This window comes from Gopherus flavomarginatus, chromosome 1 (genome assembly GCF_025201925.1).
Source record: "Gopherus flavomarginatus isolate rGopFla2 chromosome 1, rGopFla2.mat.asm, whole genome shotgun sequence".
NCBI classification, from domain to species: Eukaryota; Metazoa; Chordata; order Testudines; family Testudinidae; genus Gopherus; species Gopherus flavomarginatus.
Window position 1 is genome coordinate 68,239,899 of NC_066617.1, and position 19,259 is coordinate 68,259,157.

Consider the following 19,259-nt stretch of genomic DNA (forward strand, 5'->3'; position numbering starts at 1 on the left):
AAAATGATTAGGGGTATGGAACAGCTTCCATATGAAGAGAGATTAATAAGACTTTGATTTTCAGTTTAGAAATGAGATGTCTAAGGGGAATATGATAGAGGCATATAAAATCATAAATGGTGTGGAGAAACTGAACAGGGAAATGTTATTTACCTTTTCACATAATATACAAACCAGGGGTCACTCAATGAAATTAATAGGCAGCCCATTTAAAACAAATATAAGGAAGTACTTCTTCACACAACACACAGTCAGCCTGGGGAACTCAGTTCCAGAGGGATGCTGTGAAGGCCAAAAATATAACTGGGTTCAAAAAAACATCAGATAAACCTATCCTCCATGAACTATCAGTGGCTATTAGCCAACATGGTTAGGGACAAAACCCCATGTTCTGAGTACCCCTAAACCTCTGACTGCCAGAAGTTGGGACTAGACAAATGGGGACGGATCCCTTGATAAATTGCCCTGTTATGTTCATTTCCCCTGAAGCATCTGGCACTGCCCACTGTCAGAAGCCAGGCTACTAGGCTAGATGGACCATTGGTCTGACCTAGTATGGCCACCCTGATGTTCTTGTTAGACAGTCCCTGGCCCAATAAGCTTAAAATCTGAATAGACAAGACAGTGGATGCTCCATCACTGATAATTTTTAAATCAAAATTGGATATTTTTCTAACAGCTATGCTTTAGGAATGATTTTGGGAAGTTCTCTGGCCTGTTTTATACAGGTCAGACTGGGTGACCACATTGGTCCCTTCTGACACTGGAATCTATGAGAAAGGAAGTATTAGCCCCATTTTACAAATAGAGAACTGGGGCAGAAACAAATATAAGGGCTAGAGCCACGAAAGAAGGTGAGGGGGCCGGGGGGGAGGAGGGAGGAACGACTTAGCTCAGTATTACAATGCCTGACTTTAGGTGCCCTGCCATCCAGTGGAATCCTCAGTTCTTAGACACCCAGACTCCATATACAATGCATATGGAGAGTTAGGTACCTAAAAATGGGACTGTCAGAAGTCAGCACACTAAGTAGGGACCCGTCTAAGCTAGCCAGCAGGAAACGGTGAGGAGCCCTGCCCCACAAAGGTAATTACGTACTTATCTCTGCTGCAGATTTACAGCCATGAATTGACTCCTACAATTAGATACCTAAGCCAGTCACCCCTTTCTTGCCAAAAAAAAAGTCGGGGGGAGGGAGAGAGATGGTTGTGGTCATGATGCCCTTAAACCCTCTAGTTCAGCAGTTAGCACTTACTAGGGATGTGAAAGACCTGGGTTCAAGTCCAAATCAGGCAGAATGGGTAAGTGGGATCTGAACCTGAGTGAGTGACCTAATCATGGGGATATAGGATGTCTCTCTCTCAATCTTTCCTACTGAAGTTGTTCCACTCTGCAGGAAATACTTAAATATTGACTGGGCCAGGAAAAGACGGAGTGCACTAACCACTTGGCTAGAGTTTTTTCTCACTCTCTCTCCCTCTCTGGCCCAATTAATATTTACATATTTCCTACCGACAGGACCAACTTCAACATGAGAGATTGAGAGAGATATACCCCAAAATACCTGTAAACTAGTGGTTAGGACACTTATCTAGGAGACAAGGTTCAAGTCCCTGCTCCCAAACAGGCAGAGCAGCAATTTGAACTTGGGTTTCACACATCCCAGGTGAGTGCTCTAACCACTGGGCTATAAGTGGACCATCACTACTGCCTTCTCCCTGTAGGTTAGGCATGCTCTAAGAATGCCTACTGGATTGGGCCCTGCAGGCAAGATAGATGGGGAATGCCTAATTTGAGAACCCCACTGGGGCTTACACACCGTACTCCTGGGGAAATTCTGCAGGTCTATGTGCCCACAGAAAACGCCCCTCCACCCCTGCAGAATTCCTGTGCTTCCCTGTAGAAAATGACAGGGAAGTCACTTGGCCTTGCATGCAGTTGGGTTGGGGAGTGTCACTGCTCTCCCCCAAACAGAGATGAGGCATGGGGGGGACACGAGATTACGTGCCACTGCCCTCCCCCCCATTTCTGCAAGCACAGAGCTGCCATCTTAAGGAGGCTGTGTCTTGGCTCCCCTGATTCTGTAGTTCAACGCTGCCTCTTGGGTTCTAGGGCCAGTTTGCTCCCCTTCTATGTGCCGGGAGCCTTCCTGTTTTCTGTGCAACACCGAGTGCCCACAGTGGGGCTGGGTAAGGAGGAGGTGGGGGAAATGAGGGGAAAGGGTTGAGGGAGTGGGGAGAGGAGGCAGTGGGGAAGGAAGGGAGGGTGGAATAGGGCAGGGGGAGGGGAATGTGGAAGTGAGGGGAGGCGGGGATGAGATGGGGAAGAAAGGGGGAAGAGGGGAATCGTGGAGGGAAGTGGGAGCACAGCATGCACCATCCTCTTGGCAGCAGCTGGGACTCCCCCATTAAGAAGGCCCATCGAACCCTGACCTTGACAAGCCCTACCTCCCAACACCTGGACCCTTCCCCAACGAGCCCCTCCCCACACCCAAACTCCCACCCCACTGAGCCCCAATCAGCTGCACCTGTAGCCCTACTCCCCCAGCACCTGAACCTCCCCACTGAGTACCCCACACCCAGACCCCTCCTGCTAAGCCCCAACCACCTTCACCTGGATACCTTGCAGAGTCCCATTGTCCCTGCACCTGGAATCCCCACAACAAGCTCCCATGCATCCAGATCTCCCACTGAGCCGCCTGCACCCAGACTGCCCCACACATTGGCCTGTGCTCCCCACTGCCATGCTGGAGCCACATTTATTTACTGACAAGAAACCTTTGCAAAATTTTGCATAATTTTAAAATATTATGCATATATAGTTTTTATTTGTTTGGTGCACAATTCCCTCAAGAGTAATGCCAAGCTGCTCAGTGGCATCAGGACTTACTTAGGTGGCTTTGCATATGGCCACCAGCAGAAACTTAGGTCCCTTAATGATTTACCAGTGGAAACTTGATAGAAAGTAGTTGAGGCTGTTGAAAAGGGGAACTGATGGGAAGAGTACTGATGGTCTACAGAATGACAACTTTTTTTTTCTTGCTTGTTGTGGTTTGCTTTATAGAAATATGCCATTTAGCAACCTTAATTCAAAGTTAATGGATCTTTTTGTATTGAATTATACAGAACATTAAAAACCTGTGTCCAAACCTACTGATGATTACAGAAAAGCATCAAGACTAAGACTAGCTTTCCCCCTCCCACCCCACTAACAGGGCAAGTATTAAAAAGGATCAAATACAAAACATATATAATACAATTCAAAATAAGGTACATCTGTATTTATGAAACGTTCCTCGAGTCAATATGAAATTCAATTTTATTCTGTAATTTTTTGTTAATTTGGATGTAAAAGATGGCTGTGATATTAGGTTAAAATAAATATCTTATATACAAAAGAATTATACTAGCATGATGTGTGTGTGTGTGTGTGTGAGAGTGAGTGTTAGTTATATATATATATATATATATATATATATATATATATATGAATAGAAATATTGTCTGGAAACAGCAGAGGGGTATGTTAGCACAACTGGCCCTAAACCAGAATTTAACTGTATTTGTAATTGCCTTTTAAGTCAATGCCATACTAAACTCCTACATTAGGTAGAGATGCATCTTATTTCATTTCATTAATACACTGGCCATTTTTCTGGCCAGTTTGAAAAGTTTCTAATCTACTCTACTATTCAGGTTCAAGGACAACCTGATTCAACAATGATTACTTATTTTGATCACTATGTTTTCCTGAATTCCAAAAAGAAAAGTTTGAACAAATTCTAAGTTAATTAGCTAAGCTTGAGCAATGTACAATGAAACATACATTAGAAATAAACTATTTACTCTAGGTTCTGAAGAGCTTTACTTACCCCGTGGAAATAAAATACAAAAAAAGCATCAGAGTTTCTAAATGTTAATTTGCTGAGCTTCATATTGAAAATAAGAGATACTACATACAAAATGTAAACAGTTCATATCCTTGTTTGTTCATAAGTTAGCATCTTAGCTGATTTAGAAAGATAAAGTTAAATAGAGAGAGAGTGTGTAGTAATTGTGTACAGTACTAAAAAAAAAAAAAAAAGGCAGAAAGCACAATACCCATTCCTGACTGATTTTTTATGCACAAGAAGGATTTTTTGCTTTCACTATCTCTGCAATATACAGATTAGATCTTTGAAAGTTCCCACATTTCTAAGAAATAGCTAGCATATTGTGACAGGTCAGTCCTCTACTCATTTCTGTATTTTTCCAGAACACAGCACCACACATTTACTCATGTCAAAAATATGCATCTAGAGTTTAGCATACATGTGTAATAACGTATCACATTAATGTAACATAAGAGGATACTTAATTTATCATGATTGAAATGAATACTAACATTTCAATTATCCTTTTTAATTAATGTACATTGTCATCTTCCCTACTTTAGTGACTTACAACACTTCTGAAACAGGCTTCACTATCCAGCCTGAGACCAGAAGTTTCTTCCTTAGAGCAGATCATGCAATCTCACTTTGAATATTTTCTAGGTTCCTTCTTAGCAATACATAGATGTATCCAATAAGAAAACAGTCAAAAGAAATAAAATTCCCTTGCTTATTAGTCTATAGAAAAACCAAAGACCTCCTCTACCATCTAGAGGAGTATATGAGATTGTACATAAAAAACTTAATTATCAAAAATTAACAACTTTTTACATATAAATCATGAAAAAGATACAGTCTAAAATTCCCAAATGTTTGTTTTACTGGATTTTTTTCTTTATACACATAATCCTTTCATAAAGCAGTGACAATGTAATCCTTGGTGACAGAACTTGTTTTTGTCATTACTATGACAAAGTTGTTGTTTTATTCCACACAAAATGAAATCAAAGCATTGTTGGTTTTGAAAAGTGACCAGAAAACATCAAATCCATCATTTTGTAACAGGATTTAACTTTAACCAAATTTATTTGAGAAGGCTGCTACAATCCCTTGTTGACCTCCTTAAAGTTTTCTTAATGGGATTTGCAAATTTTTTTCCCCAATGTTATTCAAATTGTATGAATACTTAAGATGACATCATCCCCTCTGAAAGTAAACCCCAGAATTTTTTCCCATTTTCAGAATTTACAGTTTTGAAGTCCTGAAATTCTGACAACTTCTAAGGACCAGTCGTTTAGACCTCAGTCCTGCTAGCCACTTCCACATATTCCTGGAGAGCTAGGTACGATCTGTAATTTACATTCAGCTGAGAATCTAGAAGTTACATACATCGATCACCAGTAAGTATCATGAATAAAACGGTTGCTGTTTGCACAAAAGCAAGCTGAGGCTTCGTTTTAAAAGTTACCCTATAATTTACCTTCTTGTATCGAAATTTATAAAATGTGTGACCTGCAAGGCTGCAAGAAAACGCAAAAATAAGCCAAGTCCTCTGCAAACATTCTCAGAGTTACATGAAGATATACTCCATTGGTGCAACTTTCTGCGTGTAGACATGTCCTTAAAAACTGCAATCCAGTACCTGTGCAACTCTACTAAGAAGCTGAAAAGGGCAGCAGCTTTCACCCATAGGACTGCCTTCAAGTTTTACATCCACTGAACAGGATTTCCCCGCTTTCACCAGTGCAACTCTATTGCCTTAAGGAGGTTGCTTCCGATTTACCCTGGTGTAAGTAGGAAGCGAATCAGGCCCATCCTTTAGAAAAAACACTCCGATATTGAATTTCACGCATACCACCTACAACCCCCTCCCCTCCCGGGTTTCTCTTTGATCACACCGCCTCGGCAACTTTGTAATCCCCCCGCGCAGGGCCAGCCCGGGGTCGGGCTCCAGAGGGAGCGCACGAGGAAAGTTTGCAAAGCCTCTCTGCGAGGCAGCGAGCCCCCCGCAGTCACAGCCAGCCGGAGGGGGAGGCCCAAGGGAAAAGCCACGAATCCGGGAGCTGGAGCGCTGCCCCGGCCAGGAAAGTTAGCAGCCAGCAGCAGCTACAGCAGCAAGGGAACGTGCCCCCTGCGCGGCGCTCCATGCCTGTCGCTCTCCCGCTCCCCCTTTGTGCCCGGCTCTCGGAGCGGCTCTCCGCTCCCTCCCCCAGCGGCAGCCCAGGCAGCGGACCGGCGGAGCCCGGTCTCCGCGGCTGCCCGCCGGGGAAGGAGGGAGAGCAGGAGGCCCCGGCGGCATTGCAACCCCCGCTTTCTTGCCCAAAGCGCCGGTCCCAGCCCGCCGCCCCGCGGGCTCACCTCGCTCCGGCTCCGCTTGTAGGCAGGTGGGGATGTTCTTCTTCCAGCCGGGCATGGTTCCCGCGCGCACCCGGCTCCTCACGGCTGCTGCGGCGGCGGGCGGCACATTGCAGTGCGAGGCGGCGGCGCCCCCTGCTCCTCCTCCCGCGCTCCGGGGGAACTCGGCGGCTCCTCTGGGCAGCCGCAGCCTCGCTGTGCCGGGGGGAGGGGGGCTCAGACCGGTTCAGCCGGGGACAGAGCGCTCGCCTCTCCGCTCCGCCGCCGGCCGCACAATGGAGACGACGAGCGGCGCTGGGGCCCCAGCTGACTCTCCGCAAGGCAGGCAGGGAGGGGGTGTGAACCAGGCGCCGCGCAGGGCGGGGGAGGGCAGCACCTCCCTGCTTGGCCTCCAGGTAAGAGGCTGCCGCGGGCCTCCCCCGCCTGCTGGCAGAGCGGCGTATTGTCTTGCGGAGCAGCGCGCCCCGAATCCGTAGCCCCGCGCCTGGCTTCCTTGTCACCCGGGGCCAAAGTATTTATCAAAGCACCAACTTCTGCCTACTCAGAAGGAAGGTGGTTTGCCTGTAGAGGCAATCAAGCTGCTCCTGGCGAGGATGAGTGTACAGCTACAAACAGATAAACAAGAGCCTGCAGCTCAGAGAACTCCTGCAGCTTCAGTGAAGGCAGGACTGCTCTTGTCTTTGCCAAGACATCCCCCTTACAGCCCATTTTGGCCTTTTAGAAGGAGCTACTACAGGCGCAGCTGAACAAAGGGTCCTGCACTGGGTCTTTCTCATGTGTAATGGAAAATGTATCTAGAGATATTGTTTCTACCTGCAACAATTATCAAATCCATTTTAGGATAGAAAGAAGCCATCTGCATCTAGATTCCCCTTCTCCTGGGACACTGAGGACACTGAAACAGCTGTTTCATGTTACATTGTCTCCAAGGGGGGAGGGGGAGGGTCTAAATCTGTTCTGACAGCATAAAATCATGAAATAACTTGATCACTTTCAAAACAGGTGGCTTTGGGAGAGGAGATTTATTGCCAGAATAACATAAGAACTGCCATACTGGGTCAGGCCAGTGCTCCATCTAGCCCAGTGTCCTGGCTTACAACAGTGGCCAATGCCAGGTGCTTCAGAGGGAATGAACAGAACAGATAATCATCAAGTGGTCCATTCTCTGTCGCCCATTCACAGCTTTTGGCAAACGGAAGCTAGGGACACCATCCTGGCCCATCAAGGCTAATAGCCATTGATGGACCTATCCTCCATGAATTTATCTAGTTGTTGTTTTTTTAATCTGTTAGTTGTTTGGCCTTCACAACATCCTCTGGCAAGGAGTTCCACAGATTGACTGTGTGTTGTGTGAAGAAAAACTTCCATTTGTTTATTTTAAACCTGCTACCTACTAATTTCATTTGGTGACCCCTAGTTCTTGTGTTATGAGAAGGAGTGAATAACACTTCCTTATCTACTTTCTTCATAGTGTCATGATTTTATAGACCTCTATCATATCCTCCCTTAGTCACCTCTTTTCCAAGCTGAAAAGTCCCAGTTTTATTAATCTCTTCTCATATGGAAGCTATTCCATATCCCTAATAATTTGTATTGCCCTTTTCTGTACCTTTTCCAATTCCAATATACTTTTTTTGAGATGGAGCGACCACATCTGCATGCAGGTGTACCGTGGTTTTATACAGAAGCAGTATGATATTCTCTGTCTTATTATCTATCCCTTTCCTAATGACCAAAACCAATCTGGAGATATTGTGGTGAGTAACTGTGCATTGACAATCACACCTTAGATTCTAGTCAAGTCAATGCCCAAAAATTTAATTAACATTTAAGAATGAGCCACAGTGCCCCTTGCCCTAGAATACTGAGTGCATCTATACTTGCCCATCTGGGGAAAAAAAGTCAGGAAATAAATCAAAGGTACACACCACCCCTTGGGAATAGTATTGCCAGCCTCGAGATCAAAAGACTCATATTGCACCACAGTCTCCTAGGACCTATTGCAGCATTTTAGAGCTCTTTGATTATTAGAGCCAGCTCTAGTTGGGGAAGCTGTATTTGGGGAACCCTTTAATCAAATGACCTCAATTTGCACTGCTGACTCTATGCCTGGCACAGCAGTATTATGATGGGGGCAGAAGTGCCACCACAGTTAAACTTATGACAGCTTTTATATTTTAATGAGGGGGAGAGAGCCGCAAACATTTCTGGGTTTGGGGGTAGCATGTCCTTTTAAAACTCTAATTGTAGTTTGAGCACTTCTTAATTTTTCTAAGGCAGCTTGTAGAGGGAAAAATATTGTTAGATGTTTGCTATGACTGTTTTAAAAGGGAGTTACATGGCTAAACTTTTTTAGTGTCTAACATTCCCTTCAAACTCCTTTTTCACAGAAACCACAGTATTTGAGGGCTGAAATTGATAAGTGTGAACCTTTGCTTTGTGGAGAATGGATGAATTATTGTAGAAAGTTGAGGGAAGGAGAAATCCCTGTTTATTTTTCACGATAAACAAATTAGTGTTTTAACTGATGACAGCATCCTAGCAGCACATTTGTCAATGTTGATAGTAAACCAGACCTTAAAGTAGAGCTGTCTTATGGGTGCATTTCCTGATGCTCAGATACCCCTTGGATCATGTTGACATTGAGGAGAGTCACAGCTACTTGCTCTTCTTTGATTTCCATCCCATTGTTGAAGAAAAGGATGAAGAGCATGCAGCATGATTGCATTTCCCTAGTGCTACTGCTTCCTACAGTCTTTCATCTTCTCTTTAGGTAATGTTATTTTCCCTTTCCAATTCTTCTAAAGAAAAATTGGAGTATACATTTGAATTTTAGAGAACTCCAAAATATTAACTCTTAAATTAAAAGCTTTGCTCTCAAGGCAAGATGTCCAAAAGGTGCTCCATCAAAATGCAGGCAGAAAGCAACTAGTATGCACAACACATGTTTAGAAAGCTGTCCAGGCGAGGATTCAAACTTACAGTACATGGGTGCCAGTCAGGTTCAGTGGCCACACAATGTCTCCTGGAGTCACCCACTCACTGATCTTAGGCTGCTTGCAAACTCTCTGGCTTGCAACAGAACTCCTGTGCTGCTATACAGGTTCAAATGATTTTCTCTATCTTGTCAACTTGGCTCAGATCACATTATAGAGCCAACTTTCACCCTGAATAACTTTTTTAATATTGCTTCCCCAAAAGGGCAGTAAGTGCTGAACACTAGCTGAGATCAATTCTGAGTGGGTGATACCTGTTTAGGGAGGATCAGAGCCATAGTTTGATCCCAGGTATAGTGCATGGATGGACAGATACAAGTTTGATTTAAGGAATTTCAGTTTCTCAGGAATCCTTTGCTCAAATGACCTCCTTGAGACTCTCATGAGACAGCACTTTTCAAGCAACCTGAATAAGCATATAGATTTTAGAGTACTTTGAAAATTGATTGTTAAACTCTAAGCTAGTCTCAGCCTTAACTATAGTGGTGTTACTCCCCCAGAATAAAAAAAGTTCTGATTGCATATGGAGTCTGGACCTTGCAAAGGTAGAAGTGGGGGATGTTCTCTTCACCTCTGATTCCCAGTGTGATTTCTGGACCAAATTGGTTTAGTAAGCACATATAAAATATAGTATATAGCCACCAGTCTTTGGTCTATTTTCTTGTCTGTTTTTCCCTCATCTAATGTTGGCCAGCCATTGGGTTTAGGCAGCATTGTCATGCCTATGATCTGTATGTAAAAAACTGTTTTATTGAAAGAAAGCCCCTCAGAATAGATACAATTCTAGTTCCTTACTTTATCACACCTCTTACATTTGTACATGCTAAGGTTAGTAACAAATTAAGCTAAATTGACCTTAGCCACTTATTCTGAATTAAGGGTGTCTGCACACACATTTGCCCTGAAAAAAACTAATTTTGTTTTAATTCACTGATTTTTATTTCAGTGCCAGTTTGTGTGTAGGTCAGTGCCTAAAATCTGCCCTTTCACCTCAAACTCACACACTCATATACCCTACTTTTTCGGATTCCCCTTCCTCCCACCACCCATCTATGCCTATTGTTTTCTCATTCCAGTTTTTCTGCTTCTGTATCCCTTCCCAATATTTCTTAGCTTTCATCTTGCTAATGTAAACAATCTTCCAAAGGTATCCTGCTTTCATCTGTACTATGCTTAAGCCCTTTTGTTTTCAGTTTAAACCAATTTTTATAAAAAAAATCCCAGGTTTTACAAAAAGTATTATTCAGGTTTTTTTCAGTTTTCACCCTACTTTTGTATCATACCAACAATGGCTGGTTTATACTGCTTTATATACTATACACTGAAATGTAAGTACAATATTTATATTCCATTTGATTTATTTTATAAATATATGGCAAAAATAAGAAAGTAAGCAATTTGTCAGTAATAGCATGTTGTGACACTCCTGTATATGTATGTCTGATTTTTAAGCAAGTAGTTTTTAAGTGAGGTGAAACTTGGGAATACATAAGACAAATCAGACCCCTGAAAGGGGTACAATAGTCTGGAAAGGTTGAGAGCCACTGGTTTAGAAGATACAACCAATAAACAAACAGATATGCACAGGGGCGGCTCCAGGCCCCAGCACGCTAAGCGCGTGCTTGGGGCAGCAAGCCACGGGGGGCGCTCTGCCGGCACCGCGAGGGCAGCAGGCAGGCTACCTCCAGTGGCTTGCCTGCGGAGGGTCCGCTGGTCCCGCGGCTTCGGCAGACCTCCCGCAGGCAAGTCTGCAAGAGGTCCGCCGAAGCCACGGGACCAGCGGACCCTCCGCAGGCAAGCCGCCAGAGGCAGCCTGCCTGCCGTGCTTGAGGTGGCAAAATCCCTAGAGCCGCCCCTGGATATGCACACAAGCTCTGAAGTGCATATGCATCTGAATGTACTGCTGAATCTCATGGCCACGATGTACACACTTCAAGCTCTTAACAGATTACAGTTTAAAGATCTGACACACTAAAATGGGAAGAAAATGAAAATCTGTATCAGAATATGTTTCAGAATACAAGGAAGTATTTGAAAATTTAACACAACAAAAACAGGAAGAAAGGATGAAGTTGCATGTAAATGGTGTGGCCCAATTATTAAATGTAAATATTTATAGGCTTATAGTTCTAAGTATACAACAGTAAACTGTTACTCAAATTAAAAGTTTTATTTGGGGATTAGAGATACATTGTTTTCTTAAATAGAGGTGGCATTGTGTTTTGACTTCTGTTTTAGTTCTGCAGCAAACTACATTGAATTCCATTAATCAAAGCATGAATCTACTGAATACTTTTTCCCCTGCCCTTCTATCCACCAAAATAAACCCCAATATTTACCCAGAAAAATTAATATTTTTTCTACTGATTTTCACGTGTTTTTGTTGTTGTCAAAATAAAACACTGAAATTCACAGGAAAAATAAAAACAAAACAAAAAATGAAGGGTCCTAACTATGCTTCAGTTTTAGTTCTTTTTTATTTTTATTTTTTTAATGCTAAAAAGAATCCCAATAGGCTACAAAACAGAAGTCCGAGCACATACAGACATTTTCAACCTTGCATTTAAGTCCCTAAGGTACCTACTTTTTTCACGTCATATATTTTTTTTAAAGTTGCCTACCGCATGAGGTTATATTCTTCTGTATATTTTCTATGGGCCCAGTCCTGCTCCCATTGAAGTCAGTGGAAAATTGAAGCAAGTTTACTATTGATTTCAGTAGGGGAAGTTTAGGCTCTAATTTATCAAGACAACGTGTGGGCTATGTTTCTCCCTCTGCCGTTAGTTTTGGTATACACCAAGAGCAACATTTTTAAAATCACATAAGTGTCTTAGGAGCCTGAGTCCTATTTGGTGCTTTTGAAAGTGTTATTTCAAGGCTACAGGCTTCTTTCCTGTTTCAGAAAGGAATTTCTCCACTTTAAGTGTATGTGTTCAAGCCTACTCAGCACATAAGAATGTCCATAGTGGGTCAGATCAAAGGTCTATCTAGCCCAGTATCCTGTCTTCCAACAGTGGCCAATTCCAGGTGCTCCAGAGGGAATAGACAAAACGGGTAATCATCAAGTGATCCATCCACTGTCCCTCATTCCCAGTTACTGGCAAACAGAGGCTACGGACACCATACCTACCTATCCTGGCTAATAGCCATTGAGGGTCCTATCGTCCATGCATTTATCTAGTATTTTTTTTTAAACCCTGTTCATGTTTTGGCCTTCACAACATCCTCTGGCAAAGAGTTCCACAGGTTGACTGCGTTATGTGAAGAAATACTTCCTTTTGTTGATTTTAAACCTGCGCCTACTAATTTCATTTGGTAACCCCTAATTCTTGTATTATGAGAAGTAAATAACGCGTCCTTATGTACTTTCTTCACACCAGTCATGATTTTATAGATTTCTATCATATCTCCTCTTAGTCATCTCTTTTCCAAGCTGAAAAGTCCCAATCCTATTAATCTCTCCTCATATGGAAGCTGTTCCATTCCCCTAATCATTTTTGTTGCCCTTTTCTTAACTTTTTCCAATCCAATATTTTTTTTGAGATGGGGCGACCACATCTGCACGCAGTATTCAAGATGTGGGTGTACTATAAATGTATATAGAGGCAATATAATATTTTCTGTCTTATTATCTATCCCTTTCCTAATGATTCCCAACATGCTGTTAGCTTTGATTGCCACTGCACACTGAGGGGATGTTTTCAGAGAACTATCCACATTGACTCCAAGATTTCTTTCTTGAATGATAACTACTTTAGACCCCATCATTGTGTATGTATAGGAATTGTTTTTTCAGTGTGCATTACTTTGCATTTATCAACATTGAATTTCATCTGCCATTTTGTTGCCCAGTAACCCAGTTTTGTGAGATCTCTTTGTAGCTCTTCACAATCTGCTTGGGACTTAACTACAGGACTGTCCCTAGCTATTTTGGTGCCCTATGCAGCCCCCCTGGTGGGGGGGGCTGTGGAGGACCCCAGACCTCTGTGAGGGGCAGCGGGGGGCCTGTCCCCAGGTCTCCACAGAGGGGTTGTGGGGGCCCTGCCCCAGGCCACCCCAGCGGGGCTGGCCCCAGGCCTCCGTGGGGGACGGGGGGAGGAGGGCTGGCCACCTGCAGAAAGGGAAGTTACCTGGCACCAGCCTGGTCCTCTCCTCTGGCTCCCAGGCTTGGGAGGAGGGGGAACCTCTCCCCAGCACTCGGTGGCTGCGCAGATGGGAGCCAGGGGAGCAGAGCAGGCTGAGGCCAGGATGCTCTACTTACCAGTGAGTGCAGGCCCAACTGCTTCTGGAGACTTCAGGGAAGTGGGGGCAGGGCGGAGCAGGGGTGGGGGCTCGGGGGAAGAGCCAGAGCAGCGGCTGGAGCAGCACGCATCTGCGCAGGGCATCAGGAAATTTGGTGCCCCAAATTTCCTGGTGTCCTATGCAGCTGCGTACTTGCGTATGGGTAAGGACAGCCCTGCTTAACTATCTTGAGTAGTTTTGTATTGTCAGCGAATTTTGCCACCTCACTGCATATCCCTTTTTCCAGATCATTTATGAATATGTTGAATAGGACTGCTCCCAGTACAGACCTATGAGGGACACCAGTATTTACCTCTCTCCATTCTGAAAACTGACCATTTATACCTACCCTTTGTTTCTTTACTGATCCATGAGAGGACCTTCCCTTTTATCCCATGATAGCTTACTTTACTTAAGAGCCTTTGATGAGGGTCCTTGTCAAAGACTTTCTGGAAATCTAAGTACACTCTGTCCACTGGATCCCACTTGTTCACACACTTGTTGACCCTCTCAAAAATTCTAGTAGGTTGGTGAGGCATGATTACCCTTTACAAAAAATCATGTTGACTCTTCCCCAACAAATTATGTTCATCTATGTGTCTGATAATTCTGTTCTTTACTATAGTTTCAACCAATTTACCTGGTACTGAAGTTAGGCTTATCGGCCTGTAATTGCCGGGATTGCCTCTGGAGCCTTTTTTTAATAATTGGTGTCACATTAGCTATGCTCCAGTCATCTAGTACAGAAACTGATTTAAATGATAGGTTACATACCAGAGTTAGTAGTTCTGCAATTTCACATTTGAGTTCCTTCACAACTCTTGGATGAATACCATCTGGTTTATGTGACTTATTACTGTAATTTATCATTTTTTTCCAAAACCTCCTCTAATGACACCTCTATCTGCGACAGTTCCTCAGATTTCTGACCTAAAAAGAATGGGTCAGGTTTGGGAATCTCCCTCACATCCTCAGCTGTGAAGATGCAAATAATTCATCTGGTTTCTCCGCAATGGCCTTATCATCCTTGAGTGCTCCTTTATCATCTCGATCATCCAGTGGCCCCACTGGTTGTTGAGCAGGATTCCTGCTTTTGATGTGTTTTAAAAAATTTGCTATTACTTTTTGAGTCTTTGGCTAGCTGTTCTTCAAATTCTTTTTTGGTCTTCTTAATTATATTTTTACACTTCACTTGCCAGAGTTTATGCTCCTTTCTATTTTTCTCAATAGGATTAAACTTCCACATTTTAAAGGATGCTTTTTTGCCTGTCACTGCTTCTTTTACTTTGTTGTTTAGTCACGGTGGTATTTTTCTGGTCCTGTTGCTATGTTTTTAAATTTGGGATATACATTTAAGTTGAGCCTTTTTTATGGTGTCTTTAAAAAGTTTCCATGCAGCTTGCAGGGGTTTCACTTTTGGCACTGTACCTTTTAATTTCTGTTTAACCTATTTCCTCATTTTTGTGTACTCAGGAGAATAAATGGAATAAAACTTCAAGATCCTTTTGTACCATCCAGATTCCAAATCATTGCATCTCCTCCACTACCACTAATTCCTTGCCTTTCCAATGGGTTTTCCACATTATGGGTGGAACAGAGCTCCACTGAGCCCTAACATTGCACCTTTTGATCCTGCAATTTGCTCTTTGCCATTGCCATATTTCTGCAGAATTCCGTTTCAGTGATACAAATTTGTACCGGATTGCCATGCTTTTGTCTTCAATTTACAACCACCTAGTTTCCACCTAATTCACAGTGTCATCACTTTTAAAGAGTAAAATTCCTTGGGACTGACAGCTGGATTTTTCAAGGTCCCACAAGAGTCATAAAATCCCAGCTGCTGTTTTGGATTTGCTCCAGGGCTATTAAAAATTATAAATATGGACTGACTTTTCAGGAATAAGCACACTGAATATTAAAGAAGCATCTGATGTTATTTCTGCCACTGACTGAAACTAATAAATTACCTCTATTGTGTACCAGATTTTTGTTTTTGCTTATTTTTGTAGAGTCGACTTAACCAATTATTTGGTCTTTCTGACAAGTGTCTCCATGGAATCACTGGAGGAATTTGCAGGGTGATATCAACTGCTTTATTTGGGTGAGTCTGACTGCATTTTGTTATTCAGATTAGCAACAGTTACCTGTATTGAATTGACAACTGGTTTTGAAAGGCCAGAAAGTGGTTGTCCATTTGTTAGGACACATTTCTTAGGCCTTGGCTACACTGGCGCTTTACAGCGCTGCAACTTTCTCGCTCAGGGGAGTGAGAAAAACACACCCCTGAGCGCTGCAAGATACAGCACTGTAAAGCACCAGTGTAAACAGTGCCACAGCGCTGGGAGCGCGGCTCCCAGCGCTGCAAGCTAAACCCCATCAGGATGTGGAGTACGTGCAGCACTGGGAGAGCTCTCTCCCAGCGCTGGCGCTGTGACCACACTCGCACTTCAAAGCGCTGCCGCGGCAGTGCTTTGAAGTTTCAAGTGTAGCCATACCCTTTCAGTGAGCACATCACACCAATACTGTTACGTGCACTGACTTCCAGTTCATTTGCATGCAGGAGCGGCTCTGTATTTTGCCACCCCAAGCATGGCAGTCAGGCGGCTTTTGGCGGCGTGCCTGCAGGAGGTCCACTGGTAACACAGATTCGGCGGCATGCCTGCGGGAGGTCCGCCGGTCCTGCGCCTTCGGCGTACCTGCCACCAAATTGCCACAGAAGCTGCAGGATCGGCGGACCTCCCACAGGCATGCTGCTGAAGGCAGCCTGACTGCCGCCCTCAAAGGCGACCGGCAGGCTGCCCCCCACGGCTTGCTGCTCCAGGCACGTGCTTGGTGCGCTGGTGTCTGGAGCTGCCCCTGTTTGAGTGTACATGTTTTAACTTTAAAAAGCTTCAAGTGAATTGAATCCTGATTTCTAAACAGACAGCCTCTCTCATTTGATCCTGCAGCACTGAGCTCTTCTGAGATGTTAAAATAAAAAAATCCTGATTTAATCAAGGGGGGTGGAGGTAGGATATTCTTGATGAGGTCCCCATATGTGAAATGTCCTTCCTATTTCAATTAAGAGATTAAATGTGTTGACTTCCTAATCACACTGCAAAGTCCATTTGTTCTCCAAAAGCTTAGATAGGAGGAATAAGATGTTGGATGCTGGTGATAGTTCAGCTCTGGGAGAAGCTGGGGGGCATTTAAGAGAATTTATTATTGCTCTTGGAAATTGAGTGGGATTTTAGTAGCTTTTTAATAACTGTGCATGTGATCAGAATACTATGTGGATGCATCTAAACTGAAATAAATAAAACTGAGGATTTGGAGCTTTAAACGTATTTGTATTCCAAATACCTAACAGTATCACACAGGCATTTGGGATTAAAAACAAAGCTTCAAAAGCAGACAAAGAACCCATCCTCCAAAAGAGGAGATCCAAAATGGCATTTGCAAATTGCTGTTGTCTTCCAGTTCTTGCTGGCCCTGATACTGCAGTGCATTTGGATCTGTGCAGGTAGACACCTATGCCCATGTGGAGCTCATTCACTTCAGTGAGACTCCACACAGATGGAAGGGTCCACCCATGCAGATCCAGCTGCAGAACTAGCACAGTGATGGCACTGTAATTTACACTGTGCACTCTAAACTGTTCTAGCTGGCAGCTATGTTAGGTTCTTGTCCTCTTATATGGGGACAGAGACCCACATTGTGCTAGCAATGATTACATGTATAAATCATTAATAATGTGATTTTAGTTCATTAAGAGGAAGATACAAATCTTGTCATACCTGAGTACTGGGCACCCTGAAACTCTGTTGTATACAATGTTGTCTTCTCTGTATACTACTGTTTGTTTTTCTTCCCCTGTATTTTCTTCTTTTATTAAAAAGGCCGCTTATCTTCAAAGCTGTTTGTCACAGTGTAGTAGATCAGATCAAAAGGTTCATGGATGAGACATTCAGGGTATGCCTACACTTGAAGTTTTCAGTGTTTTTTAACGTATTAATTAGCAAATGTTAAAGTGGAGCAAGCAGGGGCACACCTTCCCCCAATGATCAGCAGGGGCACATAGCTCCTCCAGCCCCAGGGCCACAGAAGGGGTACAGAACATGCCCCACCAAAAGTGGACAAATTCTTGCGCATGCCCCTGAATGTTAACAAAAATGGTAGTACTACATTCTAGTGCAAACACTAAAGTTTGTTGTTAATTATCAGGGGGTAGCCCTGTTAGTCTGTATCCACAAAAACAACAAGGAGTCCGATGGCACCTTAAAGACTAACAGATTTGGTTTTTCACCCGTGAAAGCTTATGCCCAAATAAATCTGTTAGTATTTAAGGTGCCACAGGACTCCTTGTTGTTTTTTTTTTTTTTTTTAATTGTTGTTAGCTGTGTACCCAAACATTTATTGCTAGCTGTACTGAACGGTAGAGTACCCAGTAACAAATGCTTGTATCTTGTCCACTGTAGAATGTATAGTTCTGTTAATATTTGTTAATTCACAGCTGTTAAGACATGGCTAACTATTCAACTATAGACATACCCTTAGGTAGGAGATTATGCTAGAAGGGTTTGGAGTCCAGCTTCAGCAACAGAAGCTAGTGCCAAAGGTCCTGAGTTCAACTGCCACTGATGGCCCGAACTGGAGGTCTTTATATATGCAGTATAGCACCAAAGATGACCCTCATATTCACTTCTAACCTTATGATTCTATGAAAGGTGTGCATGGTTCTTTACACAAAGAATACAAATAGGGGCTAAGATTTTCCAGACTGACTAGTGATTTTGGCTCTGCAATATTCAGTTGTCCAACCTGAGACACCATAAAAGAGCCTGTTTTTTTAGAAAGTACTGAGAAAAAAAAGTCAGATCTTTTAGGTGTATGAGGTTGAGCACCCAAAAACTGAGTCAGCCAATATGACTAATCATTTTGGGAAATCTTGGCCATCATCCCAGCCCTAAGATGCTTGCACCTTACTTGTATAACCTATATCCCATGAAAAATTTGATGGCCTCCTATTCTGCACTGTTTTACAACTAAGAGTATTTCTCTCCATTTTAGGATTTTGATTCCTCACTCTTATACACATTTACTATCTGTACAAAAAGCTATTAAGTTGAGGAAAAAGCAGTGAAATACTCTAAAGATCTTTCTTTCCCCACAGGCAAACTTAGCCCCACTTCAACATGCTACATAACCATGGGCTTAACTCCATCTCTGTTCAGCAATGCATTGAAGATTTGCTTGAGTCCCATTGAAGTAAATAGGACTCAAGCACATGCTTGAAATTAATCACATACTTAAGTGTTTTGCTGAGGAGGGATGGTTTACTGAATCGGCACCACAATCAGCAGGAACTAACTCAGCCAGTTCAATTAAATTATTGTATGTTTACATGGAAAAATACTTAAAACACAATTCAGAATTGATTCAAATGAATCCACTGGGGAAAAAAAAGTTTAATGCAAAGTACTACTATTTTTAACTGTGTTTGTATATAATTTAAACAAACACTAATATAACACAAATAAAACCAATGATTCCCTCTCCACCCACAATGATATACCCCAAATAACACATTGATGTGCAGAGTTACAGCTAAACATTAACATATTCTCTCAGAATTGTCTCATTTACTTCTGACTTTAAAGGATTTTTTAATTTTTGTCCAGATAATGGCAAGTGGCAATATGAAAAAAAAGGCTTTGATATTTCTGAGAGAAATTTGTGTGGTTATGTAGTGCAGGGTATTATTGTTTGCATTAATC

General features: G+C 42.9%; 1 protein-coding gene across 1 annotated transcript in view; it reads right to left on the reverse strand.

The window, feature by feature from the left end:
- GRIP1 (glutamate receptor interacting protein 1) overlaps positions 1 to 6,329 on the reverse strand; it is a 584,939-nt gene extending 578,610 nt beyond the window's left edge. Inside the window, exon 1 of the mRNA XM_050923229.1 lies at positions 6,230 to 6,329. Within this exon, the coding sequence (XP_050779186.1) occupies positions 6,230 to 6,284 (55 nt within the window). The 5' untranslated portion in view covers positions 6,285 to 6,329. The remainder of the gene's footprint in view (positions 1 to 6,229) is intronic.
- Positions 6,330 to 19,259: the final 12,930 nt, after the last annotated feature.